The following is a 14,041-nucleotide window of genomic DNA, read 5'->3' on the forward strand; positions in this document are numbered from 1 at the left end:
CCCACCGATGTTTTCCTGCAGAACATCTGACACAGGCAGTTTTCACATTAGGTGTCTCACCCTCTGTGCTCTCTGAGGCTGGGATTTCTGTCTGGTCTGCTGCTGGTACATATTCACTGCCTGGAAGAGTAGCTGGCACATAATAGGTGCTCGATAAGTGATGCTGGATGAATCAGTCAATGAATATGTTACAGAAGTTTCAACATTATGGACAGAAAGAACAACATGACAAATTTAAACTGTAACAGGTGTAAGAGCTGCATTAGAAAGAGAACTGATTAAATCACAATATAGTATTACTACTAAAATCTCAATCGCAGCCTGTAAAGTGTAAGTCAAACCGTGTTAGTCACCTTCTGAAACACCAAGTCATATCCTGAAACTCATGTGTGTCCATGTAGGGCTTTTAAAAAAGCAAACTATGCATATTACTTTCAGCTTATTTGTTAAAAAAAGAGAATTTAAAGTAGCTTATTCAGTATTTCCATTAATATTTAGTAGGTGTCTACTACGTGTCAGAGAACCGACTAGCAGGGGTGTACAGGGAGAGCTCCCAGAACGGGCCAAAGGCCAGTTAGGAATCTTTCTTCCATAAAGCTAAGGAGCGTACAAAAAACAAGACGTGAGAGTTACTGAAGTTTGATCGACTGAACAAAACTTAAGTTGACAAATAATAAAATTTATTTCAACAAAAAGCAGAAACCCGTAAAGACAACGTTTATCAAGAGCTGACCACCCCAAGATGTGCACATCTGAGGTGTAATTCTGTCTCCGTCCTCCTCATCTGGGGTGGAAGGGAGATGGCAAAGGCAAGATTCTGATGAACATTCTAATTTGTCAAACAAAACCAAGCCTCAGTATTTGCTACATCACCAGGTTGTCATAAAATGCAGAATTCTGGGCTCAAGGTGGTAAAAATCAAGGGCAGGAGCCACAATGAGGAACTAGCGAGAGCAGTGAAGCTGTGAGGTTTTCAGAGAAAATAATCCACCGCGAGGGATAGAAAATAGGACATTCTACGGAAAACACTCATAAGGAGGAGGAATGAACTACTGGTCCACGAATGGCGAGGATAAACTGCAGACACAGACTCAAAAGAGGCTCACGGCGCCCGATACTATTCACAGCATTCTGGAAAAGGTGACTGTCTGCCAGTTAAATTAAAATAACTTTCAACCATCACGGATATGAATTTGCCTTTAATCAAACAAATCATTTAGTTTTTCTCCAAGCATAAAATTACCATAGGAAATCTTTAAAAATCATGATACGTTAAAGCCAAATAAAGATAACTGCTAATATCACCTCCACTGATGAAATTTTCCAAGTTTAAACACAACAAGTTTTGCGTGTTTTAGAAGGACACTGAAGGTTTCCCTTTGTCTGCTTTAAAAATAGGTATTTTGCTAACATTGAGCAAACTGACAGTTTAGAAATTTTAGCTTCTAGAATGAACAAGGACAAAAAAAAAAAAAAAAAAAAAAATCCACGGGCTTCCCTGGTGGCGCAGTGGTTGAGAGTCTGCCTGCCGATGCAGGGGACACGGGTTCGTGTCCGGGAAGATCCCACATGCCGCAGAGCGGCTGGGCCCGTGAGCCATGGCCGTTGAGCCTGCGCGTCCGGAGCCTGTGCTCCGCAATGGGAGAGGCCACAACAGTGAGAGGCCCGCGTACCGCAAAAAAAAAAAAAAAAAAAAAAAAAAAAAAAAATCCACAAAGTGATAAAGGATCTGAAGACTTGCAGTTTGGGGATTTTTCAAAATTGTTTTTTGTTTTACGGTAACATTTCACAGGTTACCGTGCTCAGTAGGAGCTCTGATGTCGCTGGCATCAGGTTCCTACCCCCAGACCGTAAACCACCCCCTGGCCCCGGCAGGCAGAGTGGGGTGGCCTGGGACCTCGTTCCCACACTCCTATTCCACTGAGTGAGAGCAACTTGTTATTTTCACACACAACAACCTTCAAGGCTGCCGTTCACAATGGCAGAATCCAGGTGACACAAGTGTAACCCAATGGAACAAGGTCCAACTGAGAAACAAAGACACCAGCAGGCCCCTCGCAAACGCCCACAGCTCTTAAAACACCACGTTCCACAGGAAGATACGTATCTTTGTCCACTGCTAACAGACTACAGTCTTTCCGTAAAACACAGCACTGCATCTGCTGTTTATAAAAAGGTTTATGAGATCCAGAGCAGAAGAGTTAAGGCAGGACTCAAGGGTTAAAATTGTAAAAACAGTGAGTGAGCGTGAACAAGTCAGAGAGCGATTTGTGAACTAACACATCTGTACATGCTACACTTAGGAACACAGTAACGGGCTCATCTGAAATTTATTTCCTAAAATTCAGACTAATCACATTTATCCAGACAAGAATACATGATGACAATGGTCAAAATAGATTTTTAAAAGGCAATTTTTCTGGGGAAAAAGTCAGAAAATAACATTTTTTATCAGAATAAAGAACCAACTCCCATACCTTTCACGTCGGGATCGTCAATGTGTGGCTCCAGATTTTCTATCATCTCTTCCAGCTCCTTTCTGGTGGCCATGGTGATGTTTGCAGAAGCCGGGGCGGTGGCTTCAGGCGTTCCCTCCAGCCCCTCGGGGCCGAGTTTGTTCCCAGAGCCCTGCTCCAGCTCCACATCTAGATCTATTTCGGGAAGAGGAGTCCTCCAGAAGTGGAAGGAGTTGTACAACTCCTGATCCAGGGGAGCTGAGTCCTGCGCACTGTCGCCCACCTCCAACCGAGAGGCAGACCTGCAGGTGCCGGGCTTTTTATCATCCTCGTTACTAGCTGCCTCCTGATGAGGCTCTGAGGACAAAGGACAAGGTAATGAGCTGTCCCCTGGAGGCTTCCTAGGGCTTTCAGCACCAATGTCCGGGTCCAGCGCACCTTCCAGTTTGACACTGGAATTAAAAACAGTGGGGTCTGTAGGAACATCCTCTAGCCTGATCTGCGCATCCTCTGGGACTTCTTCACCTCTGGTCCTTTTATTGTGTTATTTGGGAAAAAGAAAGTGAAAGTATAAAAATAATTACTGAAAAAAAAAAACAATGAAAGATACTACATAAAGCATTTAGACAAGTATTAAAAATGACAAATTATCCACACAAATTCAGTAGTTTATTTAGATTACTGATAATGCTTCTTTTTCCATCAGTTGTTCTGTGCTCAGAGATGTAAACATCTGTTAAGTCTAGATATTAAAATATTATGTAATAGTTGGAGGAGATAACATTTAAGAACCCCGGGATTCTATAATACCATGCTAATTTCAATAATAAAAAAAACTAAAAAGAAATAGTAAGAAGATAAATTCTCACAATGCATTTTAAGCTAAATACATAGTAAAAATTATCTGATTTTTAGGATCATGGTATTGCCACTGTGCTCCAATGACCTATCAAAAAGCTGAGAATTAAAACCTCCTTGCTTACACAGAAAAAAAAAAAAAAACCTCTACACAGCATTAGAAAAGATCCTTATTTACTATCTCGCAAAATACATTGAAGTCCACTTAAGTGTAAATAGTTATTTTTATTCCTTCCACACTTTCAGCTCTACTCCCAAAAGTTTTCCCCCCTGCAGCCATGACTTAATTGACAGAGAGGTAGGTGGTACAAGCCCCGGGACCACAGCCCATGGGTCACCGCCATCCACCACCTACACAGAGGCTCTAACGGCCCCTCAGAGTTTATCTGACTCAATTACCCTTAACAAACGCATGCTGAGCACCTACTAGGAGCCAGGGAGCGACACTGGTGGTGAGGGTTCCTATGTGAATGAGAGGCAGCTGCTGCTCCTGAGATTAGCATCAGAGGCAAACGCTTCCTGCAGAGTGGTAAGGAGGGAGCAAGGACACCGAGCTTGGAGGCAGATGCGCCAGCTGCAAGGAAAGGCTTTCCAGGGAATGACAGGAGCCGTGGGTGGAGCAACCAACACGTGCTTAGGAGGCTAAGGGAAAACCCGCAGCACATGCAAAGGCAGGGGTGACAGGAGAGGTGCCACACCTTCAGGAAACGGCGATGAGTTTACGACGGCTCAGAGAGGGAACCGATGGAAAAGTGAAAAGTCGGCGGAGCCACTGCGCCCCACAGTAAACACCTCCGGAACGTACCCTAGGGTACAGGAGACAAGGCAGGGGTGAAGAGAGTTCCATTTTCAGATGCGTTATTTCGGAAAGGCCGCCGGGAAGCAGGACAGGAGGTGCGCCAGGTGGCAGGGAGTGCAGCAGAGCACGTGAGGAGAGGCAGGGACGCCCTTCTGAACAGGGCGGCGTGTCGGGGCTACAGAAGATGGCAACACACTCAAATGACGCCAACGCCAACACGACTGCTCACTTCCCGCTCGCGGGGCATGAGAAGCAAAGAGAGGAACCTGTGAAGATTTCCAGATTTCTGGCCCGAGCGACTGAACAGGTGCTGGTGGCACCGACTGCAAGTGAAAAACACCAGGGCAGTTTGAGGAGGGGGTTTCAGTCTGGATGGGCTGAGTCGGGATCTACATGGAATTCCAGGCGGTGACGTCCCTGGGAAACTGGTCAGAGCCCAGACAGACTGGAGGGCACCTCAGAAGGACTGGCCTGCATGTGTGTCATGACAGTCGTGCAGAGTGACGAAGAGCACGGCATTCCTCCTGTACAAGAGGATGCCTCAGACGAGCATTCTTCAGGCTCAGAGAAAAAGGTCAGAAGAGGTGAAGAACTGAAAACACAGGAGACTGATGGAATCACTGATAAAGCAATGTCTTTCTGAGAAGGAAGACTAGGGGCTCGAGAACACAGGTGGACAGATTAAATGGGTGAAGAGACAGCTCTTTCTAAGAAACACGAAAGGGAACTGAGGATGGATATGTAGGTAAATTTGTCAGGTGAGGGTGGGGTGCTCCCCTGAAACATGGGCCCTTAAATATACACAATGAAAGACATTAAACAGGAGGCTCACCCGGCCTGTGCCCTGGAGGTGACGTTACCACCGACATGATATCCCAGTTACAGAGCCACCATATGTGCTCTCAGGAGATCACCAACTTCCCTGATTGCACTTTATCTCATAGTAATGTTCACACTGTTTTCAGAAACGAATTTTTTTAAAAACACGTGAATATTTAAAAAATATATTTTTTAGATACAGATAAAAATATTTAATACCTCATCCGAAAACATACCACACAGTGATAGCATTTAAAATTCTGGTGTTTCTCCACCATGCTTATAATCATGAAATACATAACATGCACACATAAACTGCGAGAACTCGAGTCTCACCCAGCACTGGCGCTGCAGATTCCACATTTACTCCTCATTCATAAAATGAGGGACTGGCCTCGATGTCTGTAGCATCCTTTCCCTCTCCAAAACAGTCCCGAAGCAAGGGCTCTTATGCAAAATAAGTGTCTTCTATATGTGTATGAATTACGTGGTATTTTCCAATCACGACTTTATTAATTTTTTCTTTTGTTTTAAAAACGAGTGGGATAATGGGTAAAATCTGAATAAAATCTCTAGATGACAGTATTGTATCTATGTTAATTTCTTAATTTTGGTAATTAGAGTCTGGTTATGTATTAGTATCTGTGTTTTGAGGAGTGAAATATTGAAGGAAGGTAAAAAGAATATCATGTCTAAAACTTATCTCAAAGAATTCAGAAAAAAAAAGTAATAAAGCAAGTATGGTAAAATGTTAACATCTGGAGAATCTGAAAGAAGTGTTTATGGGATTCTTTGGCTATTTTTACAGTTTTTCTGATATCATGCAAACTGTAATTTTAAAATTATAGTAGGGACTTCCCTGGTGGCGCAGTGGTTAAGAATCTGCCTGCCAGTGCAGGGGACACGGGTTCGAGCCCTGGTCCGGGAAGATGCCACATGCCGCGGACCAACTAAGCCCGTACGCTACAACTGCTGAGCCTGTGCTCTCGAGCCCGCGAGCCACAACTACTGGGCCCGCGTGCCTAGAGCCCGCGCTCCGCATCAAGAGAAGCCACTGCAATGAGAAGCCCGCGTACCACAACGAAGAGTAGCCCCTGCTCGTTGCAACTAGAGAAAGCTCACGCGCAGCAATGAAGACCCAACGCAGCCAAAAATAAATAAATAAATATTTTAAAATTAAAAAAAATAAGAATTATAGTAACAGGACATTGTTTGGTGGTGGTGGGGAGCAAATGGCTGAAACTTAAAACTTCACTTGTTATCTGATGAATTTAAGAAACTTCCACTTAAAATTCACAAAAAGAACCCAATTAAAAGGCCATTTAGTATGGAAAACTATTCCAAGGGCCTGAAGTTCCTGGATCACTATCTCATCTTAGCATTAAAATTAAATTTTAATATTCTCAGCAGGAAAAACAAAGAGAATCACCGGCCAAGTCATTCTATTTGCCTTATGAAAAATTACTAGTTTGTCCCAAGTTCAAACTCCTCGTATGGTTTTAAAGAGACAAAAACATTTTCCCTCATATGAAATTCTGGGAAGTATTAAATTCTGTACAAATAAACCGTCTGCTTCAAAATAAACCGTCAAAAATATAAATTCTCTAAATACATTTTTTCCTGGAGCTGGGGAACAGTCAGTGCACAATCAAGTGAATTCTGACATTCCTAACGGTCGGTCTGGCAAACGCTATCATACAAGCAAACGCTATTCTGAGGAGAATGGAGGAGACTGAGGGCTCGCATGAGGAGCGGAGTAGCCCAGCTCCTCGCAGGTGTAGGGAACAAGTGCGGCAGAGCGTCAGCCAGAAACTCATCTCCTCGGTGCCTACGTAAGCTGAGAGTCAGTATCTTCAGAGACCTGGTGACTCAAGACTGTGGCCTAGGAAAGTGCCCTGGGAACATCTGGTCCCAGACACTGCATCCTGAGATGAGAGCAGACACAGCCTCCAGGTGCTGTGACTTCATAATGGAGTCTCAACATCAGTGAAATACTGCCAGATTTGTACCAGTAACAATTTTACTTACACATAGTTAGCTTTAAGCTAAACTGACAAAAACTAGCAAGAGCAGTGCAGTTACTTAAGGCTTATGAGAGAAAATCTATTATTTTCTAACAATAACTCATTCTACATTTATCATGTGCCGAGCATGTACCAGGCCTGGTGAAGGCGTCAGAATACACAAAGATAAAAACCAGGCTGCTACGCGGGGGGACCTGCAGTCCCCTGGATGAATGTGTGCAAAATACACAGCCAAGAGATATGACTAAAACCAGTGCTCGTGCACCAGTGCTATGAACAGCCAGGATGCAAAAGCTCTGAATTTCCTCCAAGATTCTTGGAGGTAGTTTGTCCAGACATTCTCTCTGTTAAATGAGGTGTGGGTGAAACAGGATGGCGTCCCAGACAGAAAGAGGGAGAACCCAAAGAAGGCAATGTATTCGGAGAGCGGTGTAATAGCTGGTTTAACTAAACAGAAAAGAGGCTGCACATTTCACATAACTTAAAAGTGCAAATCTGAATGCTTAACTCTGTTTCTGGAAGCACAGCTTTTATTAACACCTTCAAAGAAGTATGAACAGCCTGATCAAGGGTGAGTGAGAGATAAACCTGGTATTTTATAAAGTCAGAGGTTTATAATCAATAAATGCTTCAAAGAGTATTAAGTGATATTAAATGTTTCCAGGATCAGATGAAACCCTACAGAAGAAATAAACAGTAGCAGAAATATATTGCCAAAAACTTGCTTATTTTGTGAGATATTCGTTTGAGAAATCTGAATTCTAGGAAACTGAGAGGACCTCGAGAACGGGAACCAAGTCCTGGTTCATCTGTCTACAGTCGCTGGTTCATAGTAGGTGCTCAATTAATTTTTGCATAATTAACCAATCAGTCAACCTTAAATAATGAAACTAGATTTAAGACAGCTCAAAACAAAAGCCAGTGCAGTATTTAAGAGAGGGCAAATTAGCTAATGGCTCTGAGATTAATAATACCTAGGACTACACAACAGCTTTTACAATATTTAACAGAACTCCTTTCTCAGCCAGGAACTGTCTCCCTTACATCATTAACACAATTCAATAAAGTCTAATAATATACTGAGAATCCAATGCTACAAATAGTATTGACTTGACACTAAGACAGACCTCATTACAATGGAAGAGGAGTTAAAGTTTGTAGCTAAAAGATAATTAACTGCCTTTAAATAGCTCTTCCAATAATGTCCTATACCGGCAGTTAGCAAAACTACCGGCCATGGTAGCCACACCAACTGTCTTTGTCAATAAAGTTTTACTGGAACACAGCTGAGCTCATGCATCATGGACTGTCTACGGCTGCTCCCACACTGCAGGAGTTCTGACGGAGATCGAACATATTTACTGCGTGGTCTTTTACAGGAAGTTTGCTGACCCCGTCCTAATAATTCTCTGTAAATTTATATCACTTCCTAGACTCTCTCCAGATACAAAAATAAATAAAAGCTATGCAACAGTCTTCATACAATTAGTACCATTAGGGAAAAGGTCGCTGACTTCAAAACTGAAGAGCAGGTAACACCTCTCCCCTCCCCACTTCATCACTCTGTCACATTCCCTGCAGCAGCTGTTTTCAAAACAATGGACAATGGCTTCCCTGGTGGCGCAGCGGTTGAGAGTCTGCCTGCCGATGCAGGAGACACAGGTTCGTGCCCCGGTCTGGGAGGATTCCACATGCTGCGGAGCGGCTGGGCCCGAGGGCCGTGGCTGCTGGGCCTGCGCGTCTGGAGCCTGTGCTCTGCAACGGGAGAGGCCTGTGTACCGCAAAAAAAAAAAAAAAAAAAGAACCGACGGACTTTTCTTGCTAGGAAGACAGGTTTAGAGTGATTTTTCTTCCTTTACAAAATACAGTACCTCAGGTTTGTTTGGCTATTCAGCAGGATGGTAGGAGAATGGGCAAAAAGGTAAAACAAGGCAGCAGAGAAGAAAGGAAGAACTGCCAAATCAAAACACCAAGAAAACAAATATCACGGTATTTGTATAAATATGCCCAGCACCAAGCTACAGAAGAAAATGTCCATTAGCATCATGACAAGGGAGGACAAGGCACTCTGGTAACTCAGGCATTACAGGCAGGGCTGTTTCAGAAACAAGCACTAACTGAGCTCAAGTTCACACCTGTCAAAGTCTGTGCGTTATTTCCCATGCACTAACTGAGGTCTGAACCGTTTTTCCCCTAAGGATATATTAAAATACTTTTTTTTTTTTTTTGCAGTACGCGGGCCTCTCACTGTTGTGGCCTCTCCCATTGTGGAGCACAGGCTCTGGACGCACAGGCTCAGTGGCCATGGCTCACGGGCCCAGCCGCTCCGCGGCATGTGGGATCTTCCCGGACCGGGGCACGAACCCATGTTCCCTGCATCGGCAGGTAGACTCTCAACCACTGCGCCACCAGGGAAGCCCTACTAAAATAAAATTTTAAAAACTAAAACTCAAGTAAAATTTTTAAATGCAAAAAAAATTAAAATCAGAGATGTCCTCTTTAAGCTTTATTTGAAAATCTGGTTGCCTTATTAAATGCTCTTAAAAGTTGATATTCTAGTTAGTAAGTGCACTAATTTGGTGCTAATCATTAAAATACTTTCCCCCTCAATTGAGAAATTACAATCATTATTCTGTAGACAGAGAATCCAAGATCCACAAAATTAACTAAAAAGAAAAATAACAGTAAGAAACTGACTATGTAGTAACGCATATTCTTAAATTAGGTTTTACTCCGTATAAAACCAAACCCTTTAAATTGTATAACCATTACTTTGTATATTCTAAATGTTAACAGATGGCTTGCTAGATAAATTGTTTATTAAATAAACTTACGCGAACATTATTATCAAATCTATCACTACAGCTTTCTATATGCCCAGCACCAAGCTAATTGTGTTACGTGTGCCTTCATCTTCTCATTTAAATATGTAATTAACCAAAGAGATGTTTAACAAATGTATTTAAAATAAAACTCTATTAAAATATTTACCAATTTTTGTAATCAAGAGAAATAGTAAACTCTCCAAAAAGAACATTATAAAAATACTGAAAATGAAAAAAAATGCTCAGAAGCAGTAAAACTGGAAAGCAAAGTTTTAAAAAATCATACCTAGTTTTGTCTTCTACTGATGTATCTTCTGAACTTTTGTTTTCTTCTTTAAAATACTGGCCTGAGCTAGATGGATTAGCAAAGGTAGATATGAAAGGTCCCAGAGACTGAAAAGCTGCTTGCCGAACCTAAGAAGAATAAAAGGACAGGAATAAAACATAAATCCTTCTTCAGCTAGGATTTACAGTTCCCCATCAATTATTTTCTCCTTTTTACTTTTAAATATTTTTATCTTGGCTTGAATGTTTAAACCATGAGAATGTGAATATGAGACCCTATAAAACATTTGCATGGAACAGAAATTTCATCCAGTTAAAAAAAAAAAAAAGTTAATATAGTAGTCTACTGTCTACTCCTAAAAGTATTGATAGCAATAACATCCCTTAAATGATAGCATCCCTTAAATAACATACCTTAAATTAGCAATAACATGACTTAGATGATGAATTATTTCTTAAATTATGAAATCAAAATCACATCTTCTGTAAAATGCATTCTTTTACAAAAATGATAATTAAACAAAACCTTACCCAACGTGAAGGATCACTGATCAAATTAATAAATAGTGCTGATAATTTAGTCCGTCGAATTTCTTGACATGTTGCACAAGAAACCGCCATGAAGCACTCAGCACAGGCCTTGCGGACTCCCCACACGTTATCGGAACAAAGCTGGAAAAACCTGGGCAGCTGTGCGAGGAGGATGGTGTTTCGTTAGGCAGACACACAGCAGGCTTCAGGAGTTACTTTTATTTCATTTTCTGCTTTCACAGCATTTAAAACATTAGATCTTCTTAATGAAATTTAGAAGACCCATTTAATATTAATACTTAGCAGTTTTAAATAAATCACACCCAATTCATTCCACTACTGACTACGGAAAATCAAAAACGCTCCGAACACGTACAGCTTAAATGTTATCCAAGAGCTTGTACTTAACGTTAACTATTCCTCATAACAGATGGTTTCAGAAACTCTTCAAGTACATTAACTTGTACATTAAGCATTTTTTATCCCAGGAACTAACCATTTAAAAATCACCTGCTGTAAATTTAATTTGTCATTAAAATACTTGAGGGTTGCAATAAAATTAAAAGATTCATTTGAATAAATAAGAATTGATTTTATAGAAATGGGAGTTAAAAAGGGATCAATGGTTCTTAACACATCTGCATTTTTAACAAACCGTCCTTAACAAACACAATTCAAGTGCCCAAATTACAGAAATTTAAACTCTTAAAGTCATATTATCTTTCTGGTGTACATCCATGGAATTGTATTAGGTTGGCAAAAAGTTCATTCAGGTTTTTCTGTAATAGTACAGAAAACCCAAACGAACTTTTTGGCCAAGCCAATATTAATACACTTTGGGGGTAACTGTATGTATTTCAAACTTCACATGCTACTTTGCAATGCACTGCTTTCTCCTTAGTTGTTTTTTTTTTTTTGGCCACACTGCTCAGCATGCAGAACTTCCCTGACCAAGGATCAAACCCGCGCCCCCGGCGCTGGAAGCGTGGACCACTGTGGCGAGTCCAGTCTCCATAGTTAATTTCTGCAATACTTACCAACATTTCCTCAGTAGCTTGCTGGCCAACTACGCTGCAAATATCTCCAAAATTGGCAGCACAGACCTGACAACAAAAGCATCACTGACATTTCAAAATATTACAGCGTTCTTTAAAAATAATCTTTTAAGTTTCACAGATCAATATGGTAACCACTAGAACCATGTATTCTTAAACAACAACAAAAAAAATACCTTTCGAACATGAAACATTCTGCAATCACAGCACATCTCACAAAACCTAGGGAGGATAAGACGCTCTGTGATGTCCTTCCCAACCATGGGAGCCATTTTGCACATTATCTAAAATAAATAAGAACAAAACCACACTGAATATATCTTCAAACTAAGACTCTTCCAGTTTGCTAATTTATTAAAAGTATATAATTTAAGGGAATATAAAATATGACATAATTACACTACATACATCACAAAAAATTCATCTTATTTATCCAAGTTGAAGACAGAAAAACTATTGTTAACTACTACTATTAAAATCAACCGATAATTATTAAAGGTACAATAAACCCTGAGAAAACCCTAAAAATTGCATTTTTACCTAAAGTTTCAATCTTATTAATCATTTTGCCTAATAAATTTAAGATTAAAAAAAAAAAACGGGGCTTCCCTGGTGGCGCAGTGGTTGAGAGTCCGCCTGCCGATGCAGGGGACACGGGTTCGTGCCCCGGTCCGGGAAGATCCCACATGCCGCGGAGCAGCTGGGCCCGTGAGCCATGGCCGCTGAGCCTGCGCGTCCGGAGCCTGTGCTCCGCAACGGGAGGGGCCACAACAGTGAGAGGCCCGCGTAACGCAAAAAAAAAACGACCTACACATTTTCCCGATAAAAATAAATGGTGAGTTTTCAGAAGATTATCCACAAGAAGGATCTGGATTTAGTGTATCTGCACTGCTAAGAAAGGACTATACAGAAGCAGTTCTCATCTTGCGAAGTACCGTTTTCTCTGAAACTCACGCATGTGGGGACCACGTCCTTACTCTGCAAAGCCTGGGTTCCAAGGGAGACAAGGACACAGATCTGATATGTATCACACATGATTCAGATAACACAGTTTTGGGCAAAGTGAGGATGAACCTTTTGAAAACCAGCCCAACGCATTTAAATATCTGCCCCCACGCAGTTAGAATACAAAGAAATCTGACTGTCGTCATTTATCTATTATATCTACTCCTGGCCCATGCAAATATGACAAGAAGCAAAGGCATCGGGCTGGAAAGAAAAGAAAACTCTATTCATAAATGCATGACTGTCTACAGACCAAATCCCAAGGAATCTACAAAGAAGCCACTGGAACAAATAAGTGAGTTTAGGAAGTTTGCAGGACATATGACAGAATAAAAAAAAAAATGTACTTCTATAAATTAGCAACGAATAACTGAAAATGTTTAAAAACAGTATCATTCACAACAGTGTTAAAAAAACATGAAATCTAACAACACACACACATGCTCTGTCTACTGAAAACAACCAAACATTGATGAAATGAAGAAAAGACCTACATAAACGGAGATCTGCCCATGCATTGTTAGGCTGGCACCATCCCTATCAGAGCCCTGGCCTCCTCAGAGTGGCAGGTGACACTGACATCCCCCAATCCCCAAAGCAGTGTTGTTTCTTGACTCCAGACTGTTTCTAGGCATCTCCAAGCCTGAGTTAATGATCCAAAGATACACAGTATCACTGATCTAGCATAATTAAATTTCTTAGAATGAATTATTCCCAAAACAAACAACTGGGAAGGGAGGGAATGCCAAACATAACAAAGTTAACACAACCAATTGTGAGAGAATCACAGGTTTCACACTAGTGCTGGATATAGCCTTTTATTATAATTATAGTGTTTTACTATTCTTAAAATCCGTCAAAAATTATAATAAAGCAAGTTAAACTCTGCTCAATATAAACCAACATTTATGCCAAAACTGATTTCCTTTTTATTGAGAAGCTTGTGAAATTTTAAAAAAAAAATCAAGTTTTGGAACTTGACAGAGGTAGTGCTTTGTACAACATTATGAATGTACTAAATGTTACTTAATTGTAAACTTTAAAATGGTTAATTTTATATTATGTGAATTTCACTTCAATAAAAATGGTATTACTGAAAAATATCTAAATTTATTAACTGATACCTGAATATCTAAAAATAAAATAATGGAATTTCCAGTGGAAAGGAACAAGAGAGAAAACCTAATTCACCCTACGAACGATCCAGAAGCACTATAAAATTATTTTTAGTGTAACTTTTTTCATATCAACAAAAATGCAACTATATCAGGTTTAAATAGCAAACTCTCACTATCCAAATAGATCTGAATAAATTTTCAGATGGATTTATCACTTTTCTATTTTATTATAAGAATTCTTACTTTCTGAACTGAGGAACCATAGA

General features: G+C 40.7%; 1 protein-coding gene across 4 annotated transcripts in view; it reads right to left on the reverse strand.

Annotated features, from left to right (window-relative positions):
* The window catches only part of PPP4R1 (protein phosphatase 4 regulatory subunit 1), a 62,205-nt gene that overhangs the window by 23,386 nt on the left and 24,778 nt on the right, over positions 1–14,041 (reverse strand). For all 4 annotated transcript variants that reach the window (XM_032603451.1, XM_032603450.1, XM_032603454.1 and 1 more), the window contains 5 exons: positions 11,829–11,936; positions 11,635–11,700; positions 10,598–10,756; positions 10,068–10,195; positions 2,478–2,989 (listed from right to left, as the gene is read on the reverse strand). In XM_032603451.1, coding sequence (XP_032459342.1) covers positions 2,478–2,989; positions 10,068–10,195; positions 10,598–10,756; positions 11,635–11,700; positions 11,829–11,936 — 973 coding nt within the window. The remainder of the gene's footprint in view (positions 1–2,477; positions 2,990–10,067; positions 10,196–10,597; positions 10,757–11,634; positions 11,701–11,828; positions 11,937–14,041) is intronic.

The sequence above is a fragment of the Phocoena sinus genome, chromosome 14 (assembly GCF_008692025.1).
Source record: "Phocoena sinus isolate mPhoSin1 chromosome 14, mPhoSin1.pri, whole genome shotgun sequence".
Taxonomy (NCBI): domain Eukaryota; kingdom Metazoa; phylum Chordata; class Mammalia; order Artiodactyla; family Phocoenidae; genus Phocoena; species Phocoena sinus.